This window comes from Dermacentor variabilis, chromosome 11, assembly GCF_050947875.1.
Source record: "Dermacentor variabilis isolate Ectoservices chromosome 11, ASM5094787v1, whole genome shotgun sequence".
Classification (NCBI taxonomy): Eukaryota; Metazoa; Arthropoda; class Arachnida; order Ixodida; family Ixodidae; genus Dermacentor; species Dermacentor variabilis.
This window is the reverse complement of record NC_134578.1, coordinates 39,005,116-39,029,951: the sequence shown is the minus strand read 5'-3', so window position 1 is coordinate 39,029,951 and position 24,836 is coordinate 39,005,116. Positions and strand designations below refer to the sequence as shown.

Below are 24,836 nucleotides of genomic sequence, written 5' to 3'. Positions count from 1 at the left end.
TGCAGCCTCACGAAAGTCTGCACTGAAGGAACAGGTTTAATTTTCTCGGACCGAAACGTTTGATCAATGAATCTTCCCACTGGACGGGCACTTCGCAGTCGATCTGATTGGCTCACGCGATGTGACGTGGAAAAGACTATTTCACGGAACGTGAAGAAATAAAAAGAACAAAAAAAAGAACAAGCGGTTCCGATTCCAACTTTGAAAGTAGATTTAGGCGGAAAGAAACATCTTTCGGCGAGGCTACATGATCATCTGCCTATGCATTCTCCCCGTGACCTCTCTTCTTAACCGAGTGATTGAGCTCCGTGCATAAAAGTAAAAAAAAAATGTGGAGGGGGAAATGGGAGAGGGAGGGGAGGTGGTGTGTTAGCTGGCGCAGGAGTAGCGATATCATTACGGAACTCCAAACTCCAGCAGACACACCCAGTACACATTTTGACAACCCATGGTAAGCCCAGGACACTCATGAAGCCGCAGGCAAGAAGAGTTGAAAGAGAGGAATTGGGGCGAAAAAAAAAGGGGGGGGGGGCAAATGACATTCTGTTGAAAACTAAAGTTCGCGCACAATCGTAAATTTCCCTATTTCGCTGTGCAGGACAGTTACGTTCGACAGTGAATGATGGTGGACGGCTGGGTTCGTGGTTCGCCAGAACGTGGCTGGATTGAAGAAGAAAAAAATGGAAGTTAGAATGGAAGCTAAAATGGAAGGAGAAGGAGAGGCGGGAAGCATACCTGTAAAGCGAGAGATTGTTCTGAAAGGGAATTCCACCGTCCATAAAAGACAGATGCGTTTGCCCTTTCGTGGGCGTAGTGTTTGGGACCGCGAATGTGTTCTAGGGATGCTCGTTTGAGAAGGACTACTTGCGGCCGTCCGGTAACTGGGGCACAGGCCCCTGGCCAATCGCTGGGGTGCCTGCTGTCTCACCTTTCATACGCAATCTTTAATAACGCTTCAGTACCAAAGCATAGGAGGCAAGGAAAAATAAATAACTGCGCCATAACTCGGTGACTTGGAGATGCCGCGCAGCTACAACGCGGCTTCTGTATAGGTTGTTGACAAGCGAACGCCAATATCGATGAACGTCAGAGTAGACTTCGTCAGGTTCGCTCTGCCGAAGAAGCCGGGCAACAGCTGAAATTCTGGTAAAGAGACATTTCCTTTCAAATGTGTGCCAACTGGATGTTGTTCCAGTAAAACAATACACGGACCGATAGGACCTTTCATTCAAACACGCGTATATATATATATATATATATATATATATATATATATATATATATATATATATATATATATATATATATATATATATATATATATATATATATATATATATATATATATATACACTAGTCAAAGGTTTCCGGCCCTATCAATAGCGGGAAAGAACAAGTGCAAGAAGAAAATTATCCCAAGCGATACATTTAAAGCGCCGAATTTGGAAATATTGGCAACAAGCATTTTGCCGGTTTCTACACAACAGCACACTGTGGAATGAATGAAACAATGTGACAAGAACTGAAATAGACGCAGCAACAAGGAAGTTCACTAGCACACGTGACGTGGACATATATATACATAAAGAAGTGATAAAAAAAAGAAAAAGAACGAAAGAAAAGTAACATACCACGTGCCGGCAAAGACACTACTTTCGCCGAAACTTGCACGTTTTTACGGCAACTGGTTGCCGCCATTCCTGTACATTTAATCTAGTCAACCCATGCAGTCAATCTATATACGTACAGGCGCTCATGGCAGCATGTCCTTCAGACCACGGTGCGACAGTTACTTGAGTTATCTATGAATGTCAATCGCACCTACACGCACACCGCAAAGAAGCTGAGATCCTTCTGCGGCGCTGGGTTAATTTCACGTCGAACTCAGGGCAATTACGGCGTCCTGCTCCCCATAATTCGCGCAGCTACGCGCGCACACTAACCCAATACGCGCATGCGCAGTTTCGCGCAACCGCTCGGTCTATAACGACCGCGCCGTCATGCGTGCCTCGAAGGTTGGTGAACGCGTTGATCCACTTTGCTTTCTCGAGACACAGCGCCGTAAAGAGGTTAAACAAATAAACGCAAAAAAAACAAGGAGACCTCGGCGGAGAATGCCGCACCTGTCACGTGAACAGTGCGCATTAGATAAACGGTCTGCTGCATACGACTATGGGCGTTCACCCTGCAGGGAACGTGCGCAGATCTGTTGAGCCGCTTGGTTTCAAAGAGGTTATGACAAACAAATTTCTCGCAGGTGTAGAGCTCTCTACAAAAACTATCAGGAGGAAATCTACCCTTATAACGCCTATTGCTTAGGAAAATGCCATCTAGACACTGATATAAAGAGCCTGTATATGGGCACAATAAAGATTAGCCTATGGACATATGTGACCCCTATTTGCTATAGATTCCCGTATGTGTCCAATCATTTTTATGTCCATATATATTAGAGATATGACCTTACATGGCATATAAGCGGCCATATATGACTTATACTGGTCATACATGGCCATGTCTGCCCAATTTTTAATGTGCCAATATATAAGCATCTTACCTGTGATATAAGCACCATAACCTGTGATATATGGCTATATCATCTGGCCGCCATTAAATCCATATCTGTTTTGCTTGCGTGTGACGGTTCAGCCAGCGTATACGAATTGTGATTAGCACGTGCATTTGCGTAAACTTAGTCCTTCTGGCTTAAACCGCCTTTGTCAATCGGTCGTGTCAGATAAAATACTTATTTGCAAATGCCAGCAACTCGCACTGATTATACGCGCGTGCGAATTCAGAAACCACTTTTTTTCTGCGTCTCGATAAAAATATGATTAATCGGAAGTTTAGTCGTATAAAAGCAGGTAGTGAGCAAAAAAAATCAAACTACGAAAACGACTGAAGCCACCAGCACCAGTAATAGGTAAATGCGTGCACTACGACTCGTATTACTATACTAAACGATCGTAGTGCCAGAGTTATCCCTAGTAAGCTTATCGGTTGGGGGTGGGGGGGGGGTGGGGGGGGCAGGCGGTGTAACATTCGCGGTGCTGGTCGCATTCTACGTTGTAATCTGCAGATAAGATTGCCCCGCTTGCCGCGATATCTTCCTTTCTTTTGCCACTCTCTGATTGGCTGCGTGGCATTAAAAAAAGAGGGTCGCTGTAAGAATAAACGTCATTGTCTTCCTAGCGTTGCGTGGGTCGTCTGTTCCTTGGGCCGGTCATCCTGCCGCCCTCGGTGTCTAGCCGTCGAATACGTAACAGCGGTGAGGGAGAGAATAAGAGTCATCTTACTATAGGAATTTCAGCCCTTGATATTCTTTCTCGTCTTATTAGAAATCAATTGATTATTGAAATTTCACTATAATTTAGTCACTTAAAATACATACAAAATAGACGAATACTAAGTGAACCCGTATTAGCCGCCTAATGCGCGCCTTTAAAGATCACTCTTGCCCTATAGGACGAGGTCCGGCGGTAGGCAGGAAAATATTGCGGTCAGTTTTGTACTGCAAATTGATTTCCGAACGAAATACTCGGGGAGATTAAAAAAAAGTTCGTCTTGGTTAGTGTATCCGCCATGGGGTTTAATAATACAGAGCATATCTCTCTCCCCGTACCACCCTTCCTCCAAGCCTCGGGTGAGTGGGGAAGTAGCGTGGAAACGCAACTTTCTTTTTTTTCGCAATTTCCGTGCTTCGAAACTTTTGGCCGCAACGGGTATAGAGTACCTTAACAAGTAAAAAGAAGCATTTACGCAGCACAATTAGACATATAGTTCAAAAGCAAACAGCACGTTACGACACATGCACGAAATGCTTCGAACGAAACAATTAGCGCGATCGCCCCAATCACAGCTGACCGACTCACAGTTCGACGCGAATTCTCGACGGGAGAATCCGTCCGCCCTCGGTTCCTGCAGATTCCGTCCATTGCGACCACAACGTATACCTTCGATAGGAATTAAAGACTTTTAGCGCGTCCGCTATTCCGGCAAACGGGGGCGGTTTGGGCGGATAGCCGGATTGTCGGGACCATAAATGTGAGCGGCCAGAGCGGTGCAGCCGCCTGGTGTTGTGGAGCCCAACCAGACAAACACAGGGCTAATACTGCAGTAACCTACTTTATTCTGCTTAGCTGCTGGTGCAAATTTTCGGCAGCGGCGTAATTCACAATTACACCGCTGTCGAAAATTTACACCCCAGCTAAGAAGAATATAGTAATTGGATCTGTGTTTAGGTAGTTGAGCTTTGCACCATCAGCTGGAGCCCCCAATCTGATCGCTCATGTTTACGCCCCCGCTCATCCGGCAAACCGCCCGCGCTTGCTGGAATACTGGACGCACTAAATTCTATATTATCGCAGGAACTCTGCTGTACAACAGACGTTCGGTATGTACGACCACAAAGCCTTTCAGCGACCCATGACGTGGCGTCGCGTCGCGTAGTAAACTTCGTTAGGAAGGGGGGCGCCAACTCAAGTCAACCAGCTGTAGAATGCCAAGTGGAAAAAGCAACGAAAAGGGGTTAAAAAAAGAAAAATGTGACGGAAGAACAGAAACTGGATATTTCATGGAGTTCCTTTCCGAAACCGCAGCCGTAAGCATGACGTTAAACGACCCGAATGGTGCTCCGTCTGAAGGGAGAGTAACGGCAGTTTTCGTAACAAGAAAACGCACTCCCTCCGTCGTCGTGTTTCTGGTCTGACGAGCGGCTCACGAGGCGCGTCGAAGGCTGAACAGTTCTAAAGTTAATGAAGACAACTCACCCACCATAAAGAAAGAAATAACAATAAATAAATAAATAATAAAGTGCGTTTACAGGCTCGTGCAGAAAACAATTTTAGCCCAAAAAAAAAGAAAAGTAACTCTACCTTAAACTAATTATATTACTCCCGACGGCGCTCTCAAAAGCGTCCAAAAGAAAAATAGCGCTTCGGTGCGAGACTCCACTCGGGGCTTGAAATGTTATTGAATTTTAACTGGTCTTTCACTAAAGAAATAACGAAACATAAGTAAACTCCAAACGACCGATAGATCTTCCGTGGGTTCTCTTGAACCATGGCCCATATACGCGACGGCAGATACAGTACAGCGGTGTACTTCGGTTATGGTTTTTTTTAATACGCACGTCCGTCTCGGAAGCACATTCAATGGTTTAATAACTCAGCGAGGTAGCAATAAGAAATAAGACACGACAAAAAACAAAGAAAAGGAAAGATACGCTCGGCGGAAATTCCGAGAAAACGTGATAGCCAGGAATCGCCTACCAATGTCATAGCTATTATAATAAACCCATGCGTGTTAATGGCGATGATCAATTTAAGGTCACAAATTATCACAGCTTACAGCGTCTGAACTCCTTTTGGCCCACTTCTTGGTTCCGGAGACTCCACTGCTACTTGCAAGTTGGCGACAGGCACGGTTAAAACAGCGTAAACGATTCACTGACATACTAGCCGTGAAGTTACGATAATGTTACCTTCCTACGCTCTAAAAACGAGAAAAACAGGCTACCATTACAAGACAGATGGGGTTGCAAGGATGAAAGTATATTGCATGCTGTTCACTTCGTTAAAAATTGTGCGATGCGGGACAACATGTTCCGTGATGGCAGATGAACTGGTGATTAGCCGCGACATCCTAACAAAGGCCGTTGCCGTCTGTCTTGTCCGAGGGGCTGCTCCCAACTTCACAAATGCACGGGTCGAGCCGCCTTATCGAGCTGAAAACCGGTCATCAACGCGTTCTTTATCGCTGAAGCATCGCTTCAAAATAGCATCGCTCGAACGAAACCTGCAGTAGATCAGACCGAGCGAGCGTCGTTCCTAGTTTGGTCGACCCACCTGCAACAAGCACTTGAATGCGGCCGGGTCACTTCGGCTCGGCTCGACTTCCGACTCGACCAGCGCACGTGCGAGTTCATGTAAGACGAGGCTTATGGCTCATTCCCTCCGCGACTTCTGCCTGCGCGGTCATACCACAGAACACCTATACAACCTTAGAGAAGGGAAACTGTACCTTCCACAGTGCTACGGAAATAAGCGTAGCGGTGGCGTCGTGAACTAAAGTATGCGACCACGGGTGGCGCTGTACAACAGGAAACGGAAACGGGGTTTTGCACAGTTTACCAGGTGTTCTGTGGCTTTACTGGGTTTCTGGCTGCTGTGCCTTGATCGTGCTCCCGCGAGTTTAATTGCTGTGTGGCAAACGTAACGCCTACATATATTAGTAGGTGCTACGTTTGCCACACAGCAACCAAACTGGCGGGAACACGATCGAGGCGCAGCAGAATACATGTAGCGCTGAGTCATATCGAGTTAAGGCACACTCTCAACTGACTTTTAAGGGCATCCCGAGCGGTTTTTCGTTTATTACGCCGCCGTTACCCCGAGTTGTGCCGCCGCGCTCCAGCTGTTGCATTTCGTGTAGGGCTACTGACAGAATGCGGTTTCCAGGTGGCACGATGGCCTAGACTGGAATAAACGCACACGACACCAAAGATTGAGTAAGCCTGAAAATATTTTATTTGCATTTTACAAGTACAACAAAAAGCACACGTCTACGCATCCACACAAACGCGGTTACATAGTCAAGAAATGGCTCATTAATAAGGGTAGCACAAACGCACAAGAAGACCTAAGCTACAAAACGTATGGTCGGCTGCTAAGTATAATAATTTCCCTGTCACCGCGTGTCACTTTTATACAGCATCTTTACAGCACTACCAGGCCGGGTAGTTTGGCGGAAAGAACGCAACAGCTTACGGCCGTCAGCTGCCTCTTCCTTACGGGTGTCATAATTATCCTAATCTCCGCATCAACGTCGGTGCAAGTCCGCATACAGGTATCTGTATCTGAACCATATGTGCCAGCTTAATACATGTGTAGTGAAATTATGATAACCACTGCGTCTTATCAAACGTATTGGTTTTGCAAATGCGCATTACAGCTGACGGAACGACATACTGTAAGTGAAGCACAAGAGAACAAGGACAAAAGGAGGATACAACACTTGAAGAAGAAATGAAGAATTAGTAGGCGTACAGCAAACAAGCGATGACGGAGAACACACAGTGATGCATCGAGTGTTCTGTGACATCGGTTTGCGTACTTACGGTGTTATGGAGATCAATGGCATAAAAACGTACCTTCAAGCGTACTCCCTCAACCTCCGCCGCATTCATTATGATAATCAACGCCTACACAAAATGAGGCACTATTTTTTGCCAAGAGTAGACCTCTTTACAGCAAGTCTATGTAGTGACTCGCAGACGAAACCAGCATGCTTTCGAAAATGTTTTATCGCCGTAGTATTCGAGCGCCAACGGCCAGGAAACACATCGATACCAATAGGCTGTCGGTAGTTAATCAAGCACAAAAACCTTGACGCTATGACTAAAAAGCAGCTTCAACAATCAAATTAAAAAAAAATCAACTGCCTATTTGCCTGAGGTAAAAAAGCATCCTTAGACACCTCGATTGTTTATGTCAATGGTTTGTGTAAAGCAAAAAATTCAGCATGTTCAGCGCCCCTAGCAGAGAAAGCACAAATTAAAGTATTCGACCAAATTACAGTAGCTCCACTTGCGCGCTTACGCTGAAACGCGCCTCGATTGATTTTTCGCCCTCTGTGGCCATTTGTTGAACTTGAGAGTGTGCGGGGCCTGGTCATACTATTCCGAGGTGAGTTCCTGTAGATACAGAGAGGACGATGACATCTCGACCAACCGTCACCATTTTTTTCCCTCCGAAACGGAAACCCCCCTACCCTCCAAGCAGACGCGTTGGGCCGTGACGACGGGGCTCACGGAGGACACGCTAGGCGACGCCCTCTTCGCGGAAGCGCAGATCTCCGAACACAGTGCACGGCAGCTTTCCCGTGCTGGACGTTTCGCACGCTCAGCACGGGAAAGCTTTTCCAGCTTTCCCGTGCTGAGCGTGTCGGATTGGACCGAGTACACTTGGGGGACCACGCTAGCCGGGCTAACCTCCGCTGTGTCCCAAACCTACTGTTTCTTTCTCAGAATACGCACAGCCCCTTTTGAATTGCGACCCATGAAGGGGTGGGTGGACTCAGGCTTTTTTTTATTGTTATTTGTTGCTTCCTTTCACAAGGAATGCTTTTTTGAGGGCGTCTTTCTAAGCGAACCTTCCTGAAGAGTTTGCTAACCATGGCTGCTGTTGATGCTGTATGCGGTAGCCTCATCTATTCAACACTTTCACATGTGCCAGCGGCCTCCGCTGTTCTCTATTTGCAATTGCACACTGAAACGCCGAGTGGTTCCTAAACAACTTCAGTGTTGTAAAATAAGTGAAAGCACACGTAGTGACGAAAAAGAGAACTATTTACATGTATACAGTCTAAAAGATATACATCCTTAAGGGTGTTTACTTGTCCCATGGGTAACACCCTTACCGTTAGGGGTCAAAAACATTTTATAACGCAGGACAACGGAGCTCTAACTAGATCTGCGAATAGAAAAGAACTATGGTTCAAAATTGTGTAATAATTCTGACAGCCTTGGGCGCAGACATAATTTAAGACAGAATTTGACAGCGACAGATTTGAAAGTTCATTTAATGAACTTTTCTTGTCCTCTGCCAAAGCTGTCATCATTTCCTACTTGCCAGAAAAAGTCGGCAAACAAGATACCATCATAAAGCCACACCAGCAATTTGACATTACCCCTTAAGCGCGAGGTGGTTAGCCATGGGACCGCCGAAGACCCTTCATACATCCATAAAAGTGTAAAAATTTCATGACCCTCCGTTGCATCGAAATCTAAACTTGTTCGTGGAAACAAGTCTTGTAGTAAAATTACTCATTTAGGCTGCATTGACGCGTGCTCAAGAATTTGCTCAACATTAAGAAAGTCTGAAGTTCGATTTCTTGCGCGAAAGAGAACGAAGTTGAAAATCTGATGTCAGTGCTCATTTATGAGAATCACAGCTGTTAATTTGCTGCTTTTAGTTTTGGCACACATCTGATCGCATGTATCCTGTTTCACCAGTGTTTCCCGCCTTCGGCAATTGTGCTGGCACAGCGTATCACATGCACGTACGACATGTACTTCGAGCTGTAACGTTCACAAAGTTCCGAATGTCGGGTGTGACATGCAAGTATGAATGACAAGACGTAATCACAAATGAGTTCGTCCCGAATGAGTTCTAACTAAAGCCCAGCTTTCCAGTCGTCCCTGCCTTCTCATTCCTTTCATCGTGTGGCCGGAAATCGAAAGCAGAAGTCTCGGTGCGCTTCCAGACGACTGTGTTCGGTCGACCGTACCGGACGAAACAAGCGCTCCGGGATGCGTTTTGATAGCACGTCTGTTCCGGGGCTGAAATCAACTCTATAGTGCCTGGGCGCTCCAAGTAGCGTCGGCATTACTGCGTGGTTTTACGCACACGACAGACAAAACAGCGTCGACCTTGTGGCTGTTGTTGTTGTAGGCTCCGAGCCCGGGAGTTTGAGACGCACTTGGCGCCGCAGCTGACGCAGTCTTCCTCGGTGGTTTCCCGTTACGTACGCCAGCCCTTGTGTGCGCGCGTACTCCGAGAAGCTAAAGGCATCCGGAACGAAGCTTGTTTGTTTTGCGAGTCGAAATGGTCTGGCAATGATTTTTTTCTTCCTTTGCGCTAGAAGAAACCGGAGGACCAAGACACATAAGAAAGATAATAATAATAATATTTGGGGTTTTACGTGCCAAAACCACTTTCTGATTATGAGGCACGCCGTAGTGGAGGACTCCGGAAATTTTGACCACCTGGGGTTCTTTAACGTGCACCTAAATCTAAGCACACGGGTGTTTTCGCATTTCACCCCCATCGAAATGCGGCCGCCGTGGCCGGGATTCGATCCCGCGACCTCGTGCTCAGCAGCCCAACACCATAGCCACTGAGCAACCACGGCGGGTACATAAGAAAGATATGCTTGCGCATGCAATCACGAACACTTCCTTCCGAATTCAACGGAGTTGTGGAAACAGTGACGTAAACAAGGTCTGACTGTAAGTAGTATACGATTGCGCGTGTCGTTTGACTAACCGATTTGGATGAAATTGGGAATTTTCGCAACTAGTGCGTCGCAGGCTTCGCCGCATTGAGTAAATTGTTCAGCGATAAAAGGATTATACCTCGCGGTGATATGAAAAACGCCCCGTCAATAAAACACTTTCAGGAAACAGGCCTAAACGGTGAATATAGAAGAAAAAGAAGAAAACAAAGGAACAGCAGCAAACCAGTCAACTGATCAATCAAAATTAAATTCATAGTATTAGTAATGCATCGCACATTCAAAGGAAGCAGAAACTTGTTGCTATCTGCCTTCGTCATGCACGCCGGTTTATTGAAACTAAAGACAAAACAAATGCGACAGGTTACTTCGGCTTAATAAAAAAGGAATATTGCCCGACAAAAATTTAACCACAGTCTTTAGCAACTATTCAGATATTTCGCTATGATTTACTAAAGCACTTTCCGTACGCTTGGGAACTTACAGGATTAGGCGTTTAGTGCAGCAACGCCCGCTGTCTCTCCACACGCAACCCGTTTGAACGTCTGTGGACCGCGATTGGGCTAAAGGAAGTGGACTCGTTAATAGATTTCGTCTTTCGGTGTTCCCTGCAACTTTCACAGTTAAGAAAGCAGATCGATGAGAAGGCAATGCCGCCTAGTAATATTTACAGAGGTTATGTAATGTATACTTTGCTTGTTCAAAACCACAAATCAATGGGTGCATATGAAGAGCACTACAAATTTAAAAAAAATGATATGGGGTTTTACGTGCCAAAACCACTTTCTGATTATGAGGCACGCCGTAGTGGAGGACTCCGGAAATTTTGACCCCCTGGGGTTCTTTAACGTGCACCTAAATCTAAGTACACGGGTGTTTTCGCATTTCGCCTGCATCGAAATGTGGCCGCCGTGGCCGCGATTCGATCCCGCGACGTCGTGCTCAGCAGCCCAACACCATAGCCACTGAGCAACCACGGCGGGTGAAGAGCTCTACAAGAGGAATAGCCGGCGCCATCTATGCGCTTTAACATCTCCTAAACCAGAGAAACCTTTATTTAAGAAAAAGAAAGAAAGTGGGTGACGCAGGGGGGGGGGGGGGGGAGGGAGCAGAGCAACGTAGTTTTAGCCCACAGGCTATAGAGCAGCACCACTGTATTTCAGATCAACGTGTCATTGCCAAACTTTTGCAGTGGAGCATGCCACGGCTCCCAATCCCTAACATTCATTAAAACGAAAACAGCAATTTAAAAAGAACAAGCACAGAAACGCGAAGACATGCAACGCCCACCAACAGAACTCCCACGTATACAGTCTAGAGTGTTGCGTCATTGGCGCGCCTAATTTCGACGTCAGAGAGCAACTTGACAGCATACGAGATGAAGCGATCAATAAGGCAGCCAGTACGCACTGCAGACAAGTGAGAGTTACTAGAACCCGGACACCTCGAGGGTTCGAGTTTTAGAGTTGCGCATTTGAGCATGCCCAAGTACTGAATTCGGAGTCTCTCTCTGGAAATGCCTTTTAATAGGAATGGCACGGTCTTCGCAGCGCAGTTCCGGGTCTACCGTAATTGCGCTACTGCAAGCAGCCTGATACGGTAGGCCACGCACGTATCCATGGAAAGGCTCACTTGAATAAACTGACTCTGCGACGCCGGTTGCTACACACCGAAAATAACTTGGAAACGCGTCCATTGTCTCTACCGCGCCTCAAATTCCTCCCTCGCATTGCGACTTCACTTCGAGAGAGAAAATGACCTAAGCTAGTAATGTTAATCAAAGGTAGTTCCGATTGGCTACCGTACACTAGGCAATGGCCAACGTTCAGCGGGGCTTACTTCAGGGGCAGTTGTGAATGAACAGGAAACGAGCCAACAGACGCATATGCAAGGAAAAAAGAAAGTGGGCGGGCCTAACTGTAAGTCGGCGTTCATCCTGTCTGCTGCTTCCCCGCTAAGGAAGGAGTCATGCTCGTTGGCCATATTCACCATTCACTGTTCGCAAGGAAGGTGTAAGTGGGCAGAGACACTAAAAGCTAAACTATAGCTGCGTTTGCGTGAACCCGACAAAGACTGGTCGAGTCGTCTTGTCGAGTCGAAAACCGGTCCTCGGGTTGGCGCAAAAGCTGACGGCTCGGACCGAGCCAGCATCAATGCGAGCTTCTGTCGACCTGCCTGCAACGGGTGGGTTGAATGGCTCAATCAGCTTGGGCAAAAATGCATGAAAACGCGGTTCTGTTGGGCTGTGTCAGCTCGTCATTCGACTCGCCCTCCTCCAGTCGAGCGCACGTAAGCGAAGCCTTTCTGGAATTGCGAATACGTCAATGCTGTACACAGTGAGTGGAGCCTCGGTAATCGAGAGAGAGAGAGAGAGTGAGGAATGTAGGGAGGCAGGGCTGTTAACCAGTCAAGAGTCCGGTTGCCTACCCTACGCTGGGGGAAGGGAGAAGATGAAGAGAGAGGTGTAAATACGTGTACTGACAGTACTTGAATTAAAGCCGCTCGCGCAAACCAGAAGTTTTGAGAAAGCACAAAAGTGCCTTCACTGCCTTCTGAGCCGATGATCGGTGGGGACGGTGCCCTAGTACTGACTGTTCACTGAAAGGACGATCATCTAGTTTCCTCAATGTGTTGGACAAAGGTTGTCTTTGTGGGATATTCGAGAAAGGACGCGAATACAAAGCAATGGCTGGCGACACCCCCCTTTAAAACGTCGCGCACCATCTCCGCATGACGTCAGAAATTTCGACAATGTCTGTGCTATCAAGCGCAGAATCTCGATCTTTTTGCAATTAGCAATTTGTATGACGTACTTTAGAGCAAACACAGTCTTAGCCAGCAAGCCCTCGGTGGCCTTGTTTAGGCACCAAAATAGCCAGGGTTAGCAAAAGTTGCTGTGGATACGTTGCCGTCATGAGCGCCGCGATTGTCACACGAAATAAAATAAAAATAAACAACAACGAAGACATTGAAAACAAGAAAAAATACATAGAAGGGCAATTTTTCATTATACCCACTTATCGGCTGCCCCTTTCTTCTTTTCTTTTGCCACTAAGAATGTAAATAGAGTTGAAGTTCATTCTGTGTCAAGAAAATCGCCACTGAGGTTCAATGGCTATAGTAATCTACTGCCTAGCACGAGGTCTAGGGCACGATTCCTGTCGCCTTCCGATAGGGCCGGTTTGCAAAGAACGCTCGTGTGCCAAGCATTGGGCGCACGTTAATGAAGTTCCAGCTATACTATATTATTTCCCAGACCCCATCTGTAGGACGTGTCTCGCCGCCGACGTGTCGCTTTGGCACATTAGATGGCCATCAGTTGTACACAGTGAAATGCCGCAGCATAAACGCCGGAAAGGGTCCCTATGATGAAGACAGTACGAATTATTCACGATTACTGGGGTATGAGGGTTAAAAACAGGGATAAGGTGCCTCAGAAAGGCTGGCCAACGTCCCTATAGGAGGACCTAGCTTCGTCAAAGGCGACCTTGTCATCCTCGGCGACAGTGCAACCGGATGGATGAGTTTGATGAACTATTACGGTGCCACAACAGCTCATACGTGACAAAAAACACTTGGAAATACGAGACTCCACACTGCCGTTCCAGCCCTGAAGTTCCGGCACGAAGTTGAAGAAGAAACAAAAGAGGGGAGGGGTGAAGTCTCAGTTATTGTAGTCAACCTTTCACCGCGAAATTAACGAATATATACTGTTTTTAAGCAATACTTTATCAGTCTTCACTGATTCAGATTTTTTTTTTCCGTTTCACATCGCTTTAGCATTCCCAGACAATGTCTTTGCCGGTGTCCCCGACCATGTCCTTTAGCTACATCGCTCAGTGCACGAACAGATCCGCACACCCGCAAGAGTTATGCTATCTCTCTCTGTCTGTCGCCTACCTGCCAAGCTCCATTTCGACATCGTCTGTCTCGAGCTAGCTGTTTCAAAAAAAGAACAAAACAAGACAAAGAAAGAACAAAAGAGAAACGTGGACGGTCTGGTACACTAACTGGGACGAACCCACACACCGGCGCGTCGCAAAAGCTCGCGGAACGTGTCAAATCAGCGCACCCGAGCAAGCGACGGAGACGTTACGTTATTTTCCTCGGGCACTTCCTTTTTTCGTGCGACTCGGTCTGGCCGCGCGAAATGCCGGAGCACACGGATCCGAATCAGCTTCGGCTACGGCTTCTCTAATTGCACGAGTCTCGACTTCCCGGATCGCACCTGCTCCTCCGTACGTCACCACCACCTCTTCCCCTCCTCTCCCTCCCCCGCCTTCTCATTATCTCCTTCCCATTACCGCGCACCCGGGGGTGCCTTATTCGCGGAAGAATCATTTCGCAGAGAAAAATAAATAAATAAATAAAATAAATATCGTGCACTGTGACATAACTGCGGACGACGCAACCACTTCCCTCCCCCCCCCCCCACCACGCACACGCGCTATTACTAACACGTAAGGCGCAAGCAAGCCAACAAGCAGGCATGCGCGTGACTTGGGGTGTAGCAAGAGGAGCCGTCACGCCAGATTAAACAGCGCATGCGCGCGGGCTTTAGCTAAGCGCGAACTGCTCGTCGCGCATGCTTGAAAACGCTTTGCAGCGGGTTTTCGAGGTAAGTTTGGGGCCAGAGAGGTGAGGGAGGCCATAACGGAGCGGATGCCGGACAAGTTGGAAGATGTCCGGAAGGCGAAAAAAAATTGGGAGAAGAAGCAGCGAAGGGGAAGGGAAAAGAAATAAAGTGGGTTGGGGGGAGGGAGGGGCGTGAGAGCTTCAAAGCGTAAAATAGAGCGAGAACTGCAGGAGAAGAACAAAACACACACACAAGCGCACTGGACACACAGACGCGTAAGGAGACAAATAATAATAAAAAAACATAATCAGAGTTCACAAAACAAGGACGAGCCCCAGCGAAAGAAATCGCGCGAATCTCGGTCACCACTTCCTCCGCGGCTCTGGAATTCCAAATCTTGCTTCGTCATTTCTTTTTTTTTTCTCGTGTTTTCCTCTCCTTGCGCAGCCTAGTGCATTGGGCCTTTTTTCAATTTTCTTCTTATCATACCTCTAATTTTTTTCTTTCTTTTTCTCCCCCCCCTCTCTCAGCGGCTATATCGCCTTCTCATTCTTCGAGCGAAGCGTATACCTCGGGGGCGTATTTGTCCTCTCCGATATATCCACCATTTTCTGCTTCATCATCGTTTTATATTTTACTAGATGCCTCGCGCTTTCTTTTTCTTTCCTTTCTTTTCTTTTTTCTTCTTTCTTGCTGCCGGGCATTTGTTCCAAGCGCTCCTATAAGTCCCGCATTCGTGGTCGAGCGATCCGAATCTGATTGAGTTGCTCGGAATTTGTTCGGCCTACGGCGTTGGGATGAAGGCGCGGACGATCAGAAGCCGCGCTGTCCGTTCCGGCTGAAAGGACTTTTTTCTTTCGCTCGAAGCGGCGTTTAAGAGCTTAAAAGAGGCTTAGGTCGGTATTAGCACCGACACCGCGCACACACACACACACTTCCAAGGTTGGTTTGTGCTTTCGTCTTTCTTTATATATGTATATATAACGGAATAGAATCGGACGAGAAGCATCCTTACCTGTGTTACGCTCTCAAGGCGATAAATGGTGATGAAAGAATATATATATATATATATTGAATTATAGGATTTTACGTGCCAAAACCACTTTCTGATTATGAGGCATGCCGTAGTGGAGGACTCCGGAAATTTCGACCACCTGGGGTTCTTTAACGTGCACCTAAATCTAAGTACACGGGTGTTTTCACATTTCGCCCCCATCGAAATGCGGCCGCCGTGGCCGGGATTCGATCCCGCGACCTTGTGCCCAGCAGCCTAACACCATAGCCACTGAGCAACCACGGCGGGTGAATATATATATATATGTTTTACTTTCATCATCATTTATCGCCTTGTGAGCGGAAAACAGGTAAGGATGCTTCTCGTCCAATTCTATTCCTTTGTAGACTTGTCAATTCAATGTAATAATTCTTGATTTCTTGTACTGTTTCTTGTAGTGCTGCTCTGTATACGTAAACTTCTGTTTGTAGCTATCACTTCTTTTGTCACTGCTAACTCTTATTTTTTTTAAAACGAAATTCCAACAATGAGCATTGTGTTATTTTGGCCCTGAATTGGGTTTCTGCGTTACAGACGTCTTTCTTTTTTTTATCCGGTCCCCTAGGCACCTGCACATTTGTTTCTGGTTGCCTGAGATAAGCTTCCACGTTCTTATCTATTGGCCTATTCCAGCGATAGCGCGAACGGGGCTTCGTGCGGGCCAATTATGAAATGCAAAAAGAACGAAAATTAAAAAAAAATGATCGGTACCACATATAGGATCCCACATTCTTGCTTTTATTGTTATCATTATCGAAAACACGGGAAGTCGTTACAGAAACCACAGCTCCCGACGGCTCTCCCTCCTATGCTTTATCTCGTGGTGTATAAAAAAATATTTTAAAGGCTTTTTAGCACTGCTCAAAGGGAACTGAAGAACTTTAAGCAGCTCACCTCGCAAAGATGCACTGCAGATCAAAAAGACGCAGATCTACTAGAAACTGAATAATAATAATAATAATAATAATAATAATAATAATAATAATAATAATAATAATAATAATAATAATAATAATAATAATAATAATAAAGTGGCGGGGGTGGTTAATGGGTGGCGACATCAAGATCGGTTACCATGGATTCGCTGACGTGACGCGGCACAAGGTTCCGGGAAATCCCTGTTTGTGGAAATAGTGGCCCCATACTAAAAGCAGGAAAGCGTAATTTGCGATGATTTCTAAGAAATCTGGTGCCGTTGGCTTTGCTACAATTTGAGCTCCTCTCGGTCTGAACGAAAAAGAAAATCTTGCTTCTGTTAGTCTGTTACGTAGGGTTTCGGTTAAACGCGCTTTCTTTTGTTTTCGTTCTTTTCTTTCTTCTAATTACGAAATCATGTCACGGTGACTCAACGTCGCAGCTCGTCCTCCGTGAAAATCAGACAGTGCCTTTCCACTCGAACACGACAGTCAGCCTTCACTCTGGTGACGCCATATGACGTCACACGTGGCTTACTGCTCTGTTTGCACTTGTAGACACGTGAGGGGAAAGAGCGAACGCTCGACAGTGAGGCCCGACGCGTGCAATGTGGAGCGTGAAACATCAAATCACCCAGAGCTACGTATGACGTCATGCGCCACTCGGTGCGCCGGAATTCCAAAAAACACGAAAGATATTTCTTTTCGTCTTTTTTTAATTATGCCTCAGACGAAGCTACCACACCGTACTACTCTGTTCCGCCTATAGCTTCACGGGCAGAACGTCTCGTATAATAATTTCTCTTTTTTTATTGAGTGAAATCTTTGTAAAGTTTCTATAGGCGCCATTTAATTATAAAGAGGCATATGCCATACGCCTCTGTATACCCAAGATCACAGTACGTTAATGGACATTCACTGAATTCCATACCGATATTGAGGGCGTGCAGTTTTTGTTGAAGGCGCGCTGTACGGTGAATATTACTGATCCAATTGTGAAACGAAAATAACAGCGCGGGAAAAAAATCAAGCGACGCTGAAACGAACTCCGCGAAATGCTTCAGAGAAAGCAATTCTAGTGACTGCCATAGCTAGGTCCTTAATTTTTTTGTCCTAGTTCATAACTGAAAGCGGGCCTACGAGTTAGGCAGAAAACACAAGTGCCCCCAATCCGATAACGTAACCTTGTTGCACAGCTTACCGGGCTGGCCGCGTAGTACACGACGAAAACGCTTCATGGGTTAGCGACCGCATGTATTGACGCCGCCAGCTAGGTTCGACACATTCCTACGCAATTATTGGAGGCAATTATTTATGCCTCGGCGCGAAACAGAATCTGGGTGGTGTAAGCGGCAGTTATTAAGAAATACCAGTAACTGAGACACCCCCTTCCAGGCTATTAATCACCGCTAGTCGGTGCTATAGCCAATTAGCTGTATTCAAAGCAGTCGCTAACCAGCGCCATCTGGCGCGCGATCTGTACGCCACCCCACCTCTATGCAAGACGGTCGCTGAACCTACCACCGAAGCCTTCAAGCAGTGTAACCTAGATCCAACCTCCCTAGGCATTCAACGCATAGTGTGTGCTGAACACGACGCAGTGTCGCGCGAGTGAAAGCTACCCGTGTTGAGAAAACGTGCACGCAAGAGGGGCGTTGCGTAAAGAGACGACGAGAGGCCAGGTCAAGCCGAGCCAGGCCGGAAAAGAAAAGCATGCGGGGTTAGGGGGAGTTCCTTGCCGCGTTCGCACTTGGTAAGCTTTCTTCGAGCGACCTTCGCCAATTAAGTGGCCGCGAGATTTGGACCACGATTTCTTTGGGCACTGCACTCTGGACATAGGGTTGTTCCTGATTGCAGAGAAAAAAAGGAACACTATCAGCGTTCGGTTCTTGCTTGCAGTGAGAAGCACTGGTGCACCGCCATTGGCAAAATGCACGACTGCTTTAACAACGCAAGAAAGCTGTATGTAACTTGCAGTCAGCAATATAAATATACATTGAAATAATTACCTCCTGTGCTTTACACGGATATATTCGCCGCACCTATGGTAGTTACCTGCCTGACTTACGAGTGATATTGCATACTTTATGTTTATGCCCAGTGCTCCTTCCTTGTCGGTATATATGAAAGAAGTCTGATACACTATCAGGCATCACCCTAGAATATTTTTCTATTGGTTTCTTACTAAATAATGCATGAATGTGGCATGCCCAATCACTCTCTGATATCTTCAGATTTAGAATTTACCTTAAGCGAATGGAGCGATTGAATGAATGAGTGAATGAATGAATGAACAAAGTCCTTTAGGAATTATGGATACAAGCGACTTAGCGTAACGTCAGTGGCATTGCGCATGCTCAGAACCTGAACCTTACTCGGGATTTTCGAGCTCGTTTAGAATGCTTGTGTGCGCACAGGCCAGATGACTTCGGCTGACATTGGGTCGTCTATTTCAAGCCCTCTCTAATAAAACATCGTTGCGGTCGCATAAACAATACACGCGGTGTTTTCGATTAATAGTTCTACGAACTAGCGCAGGGCTATCCGAGGCGCTGTTACCTGACAGTAATCGCTGGCATACACACCAGCTCAGGCAGTCCGGCACGACAAATCGAACAAACCCTGTAGCACACTATATAGCCAACTATGGTTTCAGAGATCGGGTGGCAGCGCGCAAGGTGCACGACTCTCTGAGGCCACAGTTTGGCTCTACACAGCTACGCCTGTAGGCGAAGCAACGCTACACGCGCAGGTGAAAGGCGAGCGTCTGCAGTGCAGCGAGAGACCCAGCGACACGGGGCTGGAGGCCGCAGCAGTGAAAGCAGAAGTGGGGGGAGGGGGGGGGGAGAGTCTCGTTAGCGCGCCCTGAGGCAAAACACCACGTCGCGGCGCAGATGCTTATCTCCCGAGGCGGCGGCACCGCGAAACCCAACCCGTTTGGCGACGAATGGCTCTGGGGTTGTCGCGGCGACTGAAAAGAAGGTCACGCGGAGAGATAGGCGGCCCTGGGAAGAGTGCAGCTCTCTTTTTTTTCCTTCAGGCGCTCGCGGGGAGCTCGACGCGCGCACCGGCGCGGCATTGCCGCTACGCGCGCGCAATGCATTCAATAATGGAGTGTTTTAGCACGGCGCTACAGTTATACCGTTCCCCGGTGGCACTCGCCCTTCTCCCCTCCGAAGAGCGCATGCGCGGTACCGACTTGCGCATGCCCAATTGAGGGCAGACGGCGACGATATATACCAGCACTCGGTGATTTGCGCAAAAAAAAAAACATACTAAAAACTTCTCTAAAGTGACGCAGTTTATGTGTTCTGTTGGCTGGCCATGCTTATCCGAAGTTTAATTACAACCACAATATCCGCACTTCCTTGGAGGGAAAAGACCTGTTGTTGGCACAAAATGTGAAGGCCAAATTTAAATGTTTAAACTTGATGAGGACACCGCCATACCCGCCGCGATGTATAACCCAGTGACTGTGATGTTGCGCTGGTGACCCCGAGCTAGGTCGCCAGTTCGATACCGGCCACGGCGGCCGCATTTCGAAAAAAAAAACAATTAATAAAAACTTCACTCAACTAAAGAAGTTTACGTTTTCTGTTGGCTGGCCATGCTTATCCGAAGTCTTATTGCAAACACAATATGCGCACTTCCTTGGAGGGAAAAGACCTGTTGCTGGCACAAGATTTAAATATTTAAACTTGGTGAGGACACCGCCACACCCGCCGCGAAATAAAACCTAGTGAATGTGATGTTGCGCTGGTGACTCCGAGCTAGGTCACCAGTTCGATACCGGCCGCATTTTGACGGGGGCGAAAAGCAGGAACACCCGCGTACTTAGATCTGAGAGCGCGTTAAAGAACTCCGGGTGGTCAAAATCAACCCTGACTCCCACCCACCACGGCGTTCCTCATAACCAGGTAGTGGTTTTAGCGCGTAACACAGAATTGAAGTTTTTTAACACAGAATGGTCAGTGTGACGCCACCGACTTCAATGCTATTGAAGCTGATCACGTGCTGTTTCGAGGGAGAAAAAGTTTTCGAACGTTGCTGGCTTGATTGTGTTCTGATGTGATATACGTCAGCGTTCCAACGACAAGGCGACTTCCTGATGGGCCGCGGTATTACCGAGCTTCACTTTTTATTCCAAAAGTGTGACGTAACAATTTAGCACGATTTATTATTCCTATGTTGTGTCTCTCTAACGCATTACAGATACTGCTGTTTATAACGAGAATATAGCATGCAGTTGTTTCCACCCGCGGCTACGCACCTTGGTAAAGAACAAGGAAGGCATCTGTGAAACGAACGCCTACCAACGAAAGCCCTTTATAATCATTACGCCACATGATAAGTGAGTTTGTTTAGTGTGCAGACTTTTTCTTGGGGCGACACTGCATTGTAATCATTAGTAAGACGCACTGCGTGCAAAGCGACAAGGGTGTATATAAGGTGCAAGGCATTCTTATTTGACGTGCTGTGGAGTGCGTTGTCGACACTAGCAATCATTGTGATGTAGGTGTGTTTTGCTTGTTCGAGTTCTCTCTCTCTCTCTCTCCATACTCCGTTTAGAACCCCTGCCTAAGGTACGTCAATCTGGCGGGGATAAATCTGAGTCCCGCTTCCCTGAACTGTCTGGGCCAGAAAGATTTTGTCACGTTGCCAAGCGGAACTGTTTTTGTTGTGTCAACTACTATTTCACCAACTTTTTCTTTGCTTCTTCAAAGGAGTACCGCCAGCGGCCGGTATGATGCCACAGTCGTAAGCGTGTAATACAGTTTAAAAAAAGAAGTTCAGCGAGAACTAAGCACCCGTAACTATCTGTACTTAGAGCGCGACTTCTCGACAAATGCGCATGCGTGCGGCACCCCGATTGACATTGCACACTCATCTGTCAAAGCGACGTTCCTATACCTCGTGTATATACACACATATCTTAAAGCAAACTGTGACGTGCCCTCAGCACACCTCGACTTTCCGGTTAGATGTCTCCAAAGTGGCTGAAGTCATGCTTGTAATGCTACAACGAAATGCGTGACCAATGGTGGGAACGAACGACTGTCCTCCAGCATAGCTGAAAGCTCTGACCATCGGACCATGATGGCAGGCATGCTTCCCCCGTGCCAAAGTCCCGTTTTGAAACATACGTATCATGTTTGCGTCCCGTGTCCAGTTCGCATTCTTTGCTCGTGACAGCGAACGCTTTCAGGCGCTGATTTTAGAAGAACACGGCCTTCGGGTTCGGCCCATGTTTTTCCTCAGACAGGTATCTACAATGTGGGTGAGGTCCACCTGTAATGCTATCGCACTGAAACGAATCATACGAACTCGAAGCATTGCATGTAGAACTTATTTCAAGCAATGATGTATGAATAATAATAATAATAATAATAATATTTGGGGTTTTACGTGCCAAAACCACTTTCTGATTATGAGGCACGCCGTAGTGGAGGACTCCGGAAATTTTGACCACCTGGGGTTCTTTAACGTGCACCTAAATCTAAGCACACGGGTGTTTTCGCATTTCGCCCCCATCGAAATGCGGCCGCCGTGGCCGGGATTCGATCCCGCGTCCTCGTGCTCAGCAGTCCAACACCATAGCCACTGAGCAACCACGGCGGGTTAATGATGTATGAAGTCCATACATACCTGCTGAGGACTTCAGCTACTGATATCGTGCAATATATGCTTTTTGTAATGTGAGTGCATTGCAAAAATGGCAGCTGACCAGAGAATGACAGAAAATGTTTGATCTAACGCAAGCCCTGGATGCAAATGGGATGTAGTTCCACCGAAAAGAAATCCTCATTAAGTGTTTTTGAACACAGAGTCATAAAATACTTTCCAATTGGAATCTCGTACGCGCTATGAGGTACTTAATACGTACAAAAAATGTATGTGCGAAAGAAAGCAAAGAGATTACAAGCTAAATAAACCCTCTATACTCTAGATGTCCCTATGTTGTCAAAGCTGTAGACAGAGAAAAAGAGATACACCAGAACAGCACTACCGCTCAACACAGCAGAATTTCAGTCACCTTTTAAAATCGCTGTGAATCGGTTAAACCAAAATCAGTGGTTGTTCCTTGAATCAACGTTTCCGCTTCATACCATACAGTCCCAGTAATCTCGAATGTTGTACTCAAGGAAAACAACGCTCAACAGGAAATACGACAGGACGTGACGTAAATGGCGTACGAAATGGCATGTGTTTTCCTTATTTCCTTGGAATGTGGATCTCGCAAATCACCTGTTGTGGACATGTCACAAGCGTTTTAAACAGTTCTTGCTTGAATGCTTGTAGGGAGGGCTTTCGGAGTCACTAACACGTCTGCTTCGATGCCAGCGATTAACACATTCCCACCTGGCTATATAGAAAGCCTCGGTTCGTGTCGCGTTGCCGCTGAAATATGGAACACGGCCAAGTCACTCAATCATTCGTTTCCAGCATCACTAAATCACTGATGTCGGGTTATGCTGTTTTCACCGGCGTTCGTCTTCTAAATATTTCTAACCACTGCTCCTGTCGTGTGCCAAGGTTAGCGCGCGAAATAATAAAAAGTTGAACTAACCTGACCCAGCGACGCAGCTAGCAGCAGTAATCCGAGCAACGTTGCCACTGACGGACGTTCCATCGTTGCGATGGCCAACCGTCGCCTCATCGCCGGAAAACGAAGCCAACGGCGTTAAGTTTGTCGTGTGTCCGGCGGTGGGCACTTTCAGTGAGTTCGGTCCGGCTTGCGGCGACAAGCCGCCACCGCATGCTAGAGGAATGCGGAGACGGTTGCTACCCTGTGGCTCGAACGTTGCGGCTGGCCTTCAAAACGGCGTGACATCGGCTGGGCTGCAGAAGAGACACAACGCGCGCCGCACTACCACGGAACACAGCACCGACAACGACCAAGCGATTAGCAGGACACTCGTCTCATTTAGGCTGCAGCAGCACTTGCAACGAAAACGTGATTCTTAGCAGCGAACTATGTCGAACTTGGGTGCCTTTTCGCTTCGTCGGAACAACCTTCACTTGACACCAGCGTCCGTCGATCCAGCGTCGGTTGAACGGGTTGATCTTCCAGACGGCGACTCGAACAGCATGTAGCAGACGATGACACTCCGATGGGATAAAAGTGAAATCGGTGGTTCTGACAACGAAAGAATGCTTCGCGCCGCGTCGAATAAGAGCACGCTTTCCAAGATGACACAGATCCAGCAGCGGCCACGCTTTTACTTTTTTTCTTCCGTAGATGCAGAACACTGTCGCCTTCTCGCCAATCTTGCGTTGATGCGTGGTACGGCCTCCCAGCCCGCCGCGTCCTTACTTCCTTCTTGTCTCTCTTCTGGGACGAAACTGAAACGCTCCGAACAAAACTAGCACGCCGTTCTTTCTTGTTTTCTTTCGAAATACCGCACACACAATGCCGCAGAAGACCGCCGGGTCGACAGCACCCGGGACCAATCGGAGGTCCCGATCTGGATCACGCACGTGCGTGTCTTCTGTTCCGCCTGCTCGTCTTCGGGTTATCGCGGCACGCACCTCCGCCGAAGAGTCCAGCGCTCGCGCGCGTTTGTCATCCAGCACCGCGGCGCGCTAGCGATCCTAAGGCCATCGCTCCTCGAAGATTGGAAGTTTCGTTGGGGAAGTCTTGCCGGTGGTTTGAAGGGGGGGAGGGGGCGGCACACCACGCCGAACAAGACGGCGATGAGAGAAGGAGCGCGACCACGCGACGTCTCCCAGTTCTACGCTCGGGACCGACTGGAAGTGGCCGGCGCGCGGCGCGGCACAGCGATTCAAGCCAGGTCCCGCCACCGGCCGCCGCGCGAGCTGCCAAACCGGTAGCGCCAGCTCGGAGGAACTCTTTCCCTTTCTCAGTACAACTCCCCGCAATGCTCTCTTTCGCGGTCTTTTTTACCTCGCAGGAAAGGGCGGCAGCGCCGCTTCGAGTGGGGAAGGGATCCGTCAGTGCGCGGCTGCAGGCGGCCGTGAGGTTGGGGCAAGGGCAGCTCACGGGGGTTGCCCCAACTTCGAGCCCGGCGCATTCCGAGGTGCGCGCATTTCCTTGCCCTCCCTGCCCTCGCGATGCCCTCGCTCTGCCAGCACAAGCGGAGCGCGGCGGCTGTTTCTCTCGCCCTCACTTATTGCCCCCTTCTCTCCTCCTCTTTCGCGAACAACCAGCCCGAAGAAAAGCACGCGCGCAGCTTTTCTCTCTCGCTGCGTGTAACTCCGCTGGGCAGTGTGTCAGTGGCGGAGAGGTGGCAAAATGGCGCTTAGAGTTGCTGCGGCA

The 24,836-nt window shown here is 47.7% G+C and overlaps 1 protein-coding gene across 3 annotated transcripts in view; it reads right to left on the bottom strand.

Moving 5' to 3' along the window:
• Ptp10D (Protein tyrosine phosphatase 10D) overlaps window positions 1-24,407 on the bottom strand; it is a 174,220-nt gene extending 149,813 nt beyond the window's left edge. For 2 of the 3 annotated variants that reach the window (XM_075674745.1, XM_075674744.1), the window contains exon 1: window positions 23,127-24,407. In XM_075674745.1, the coding sequence (XP_075530860.1) occupies window positions 23,127-23,216 (90 nt within the window). In that variant the 5' untranslated portion in view covers window positions 23,217-24,407. The remainder of the gene's footprint in view (window positions 1-23,126) is intronic. The other variant, XM_075674746.1, reaches the window with a different exon arrangement.
• Window positions 24,408-24,836: the final 429 nt, after the last annotated feature.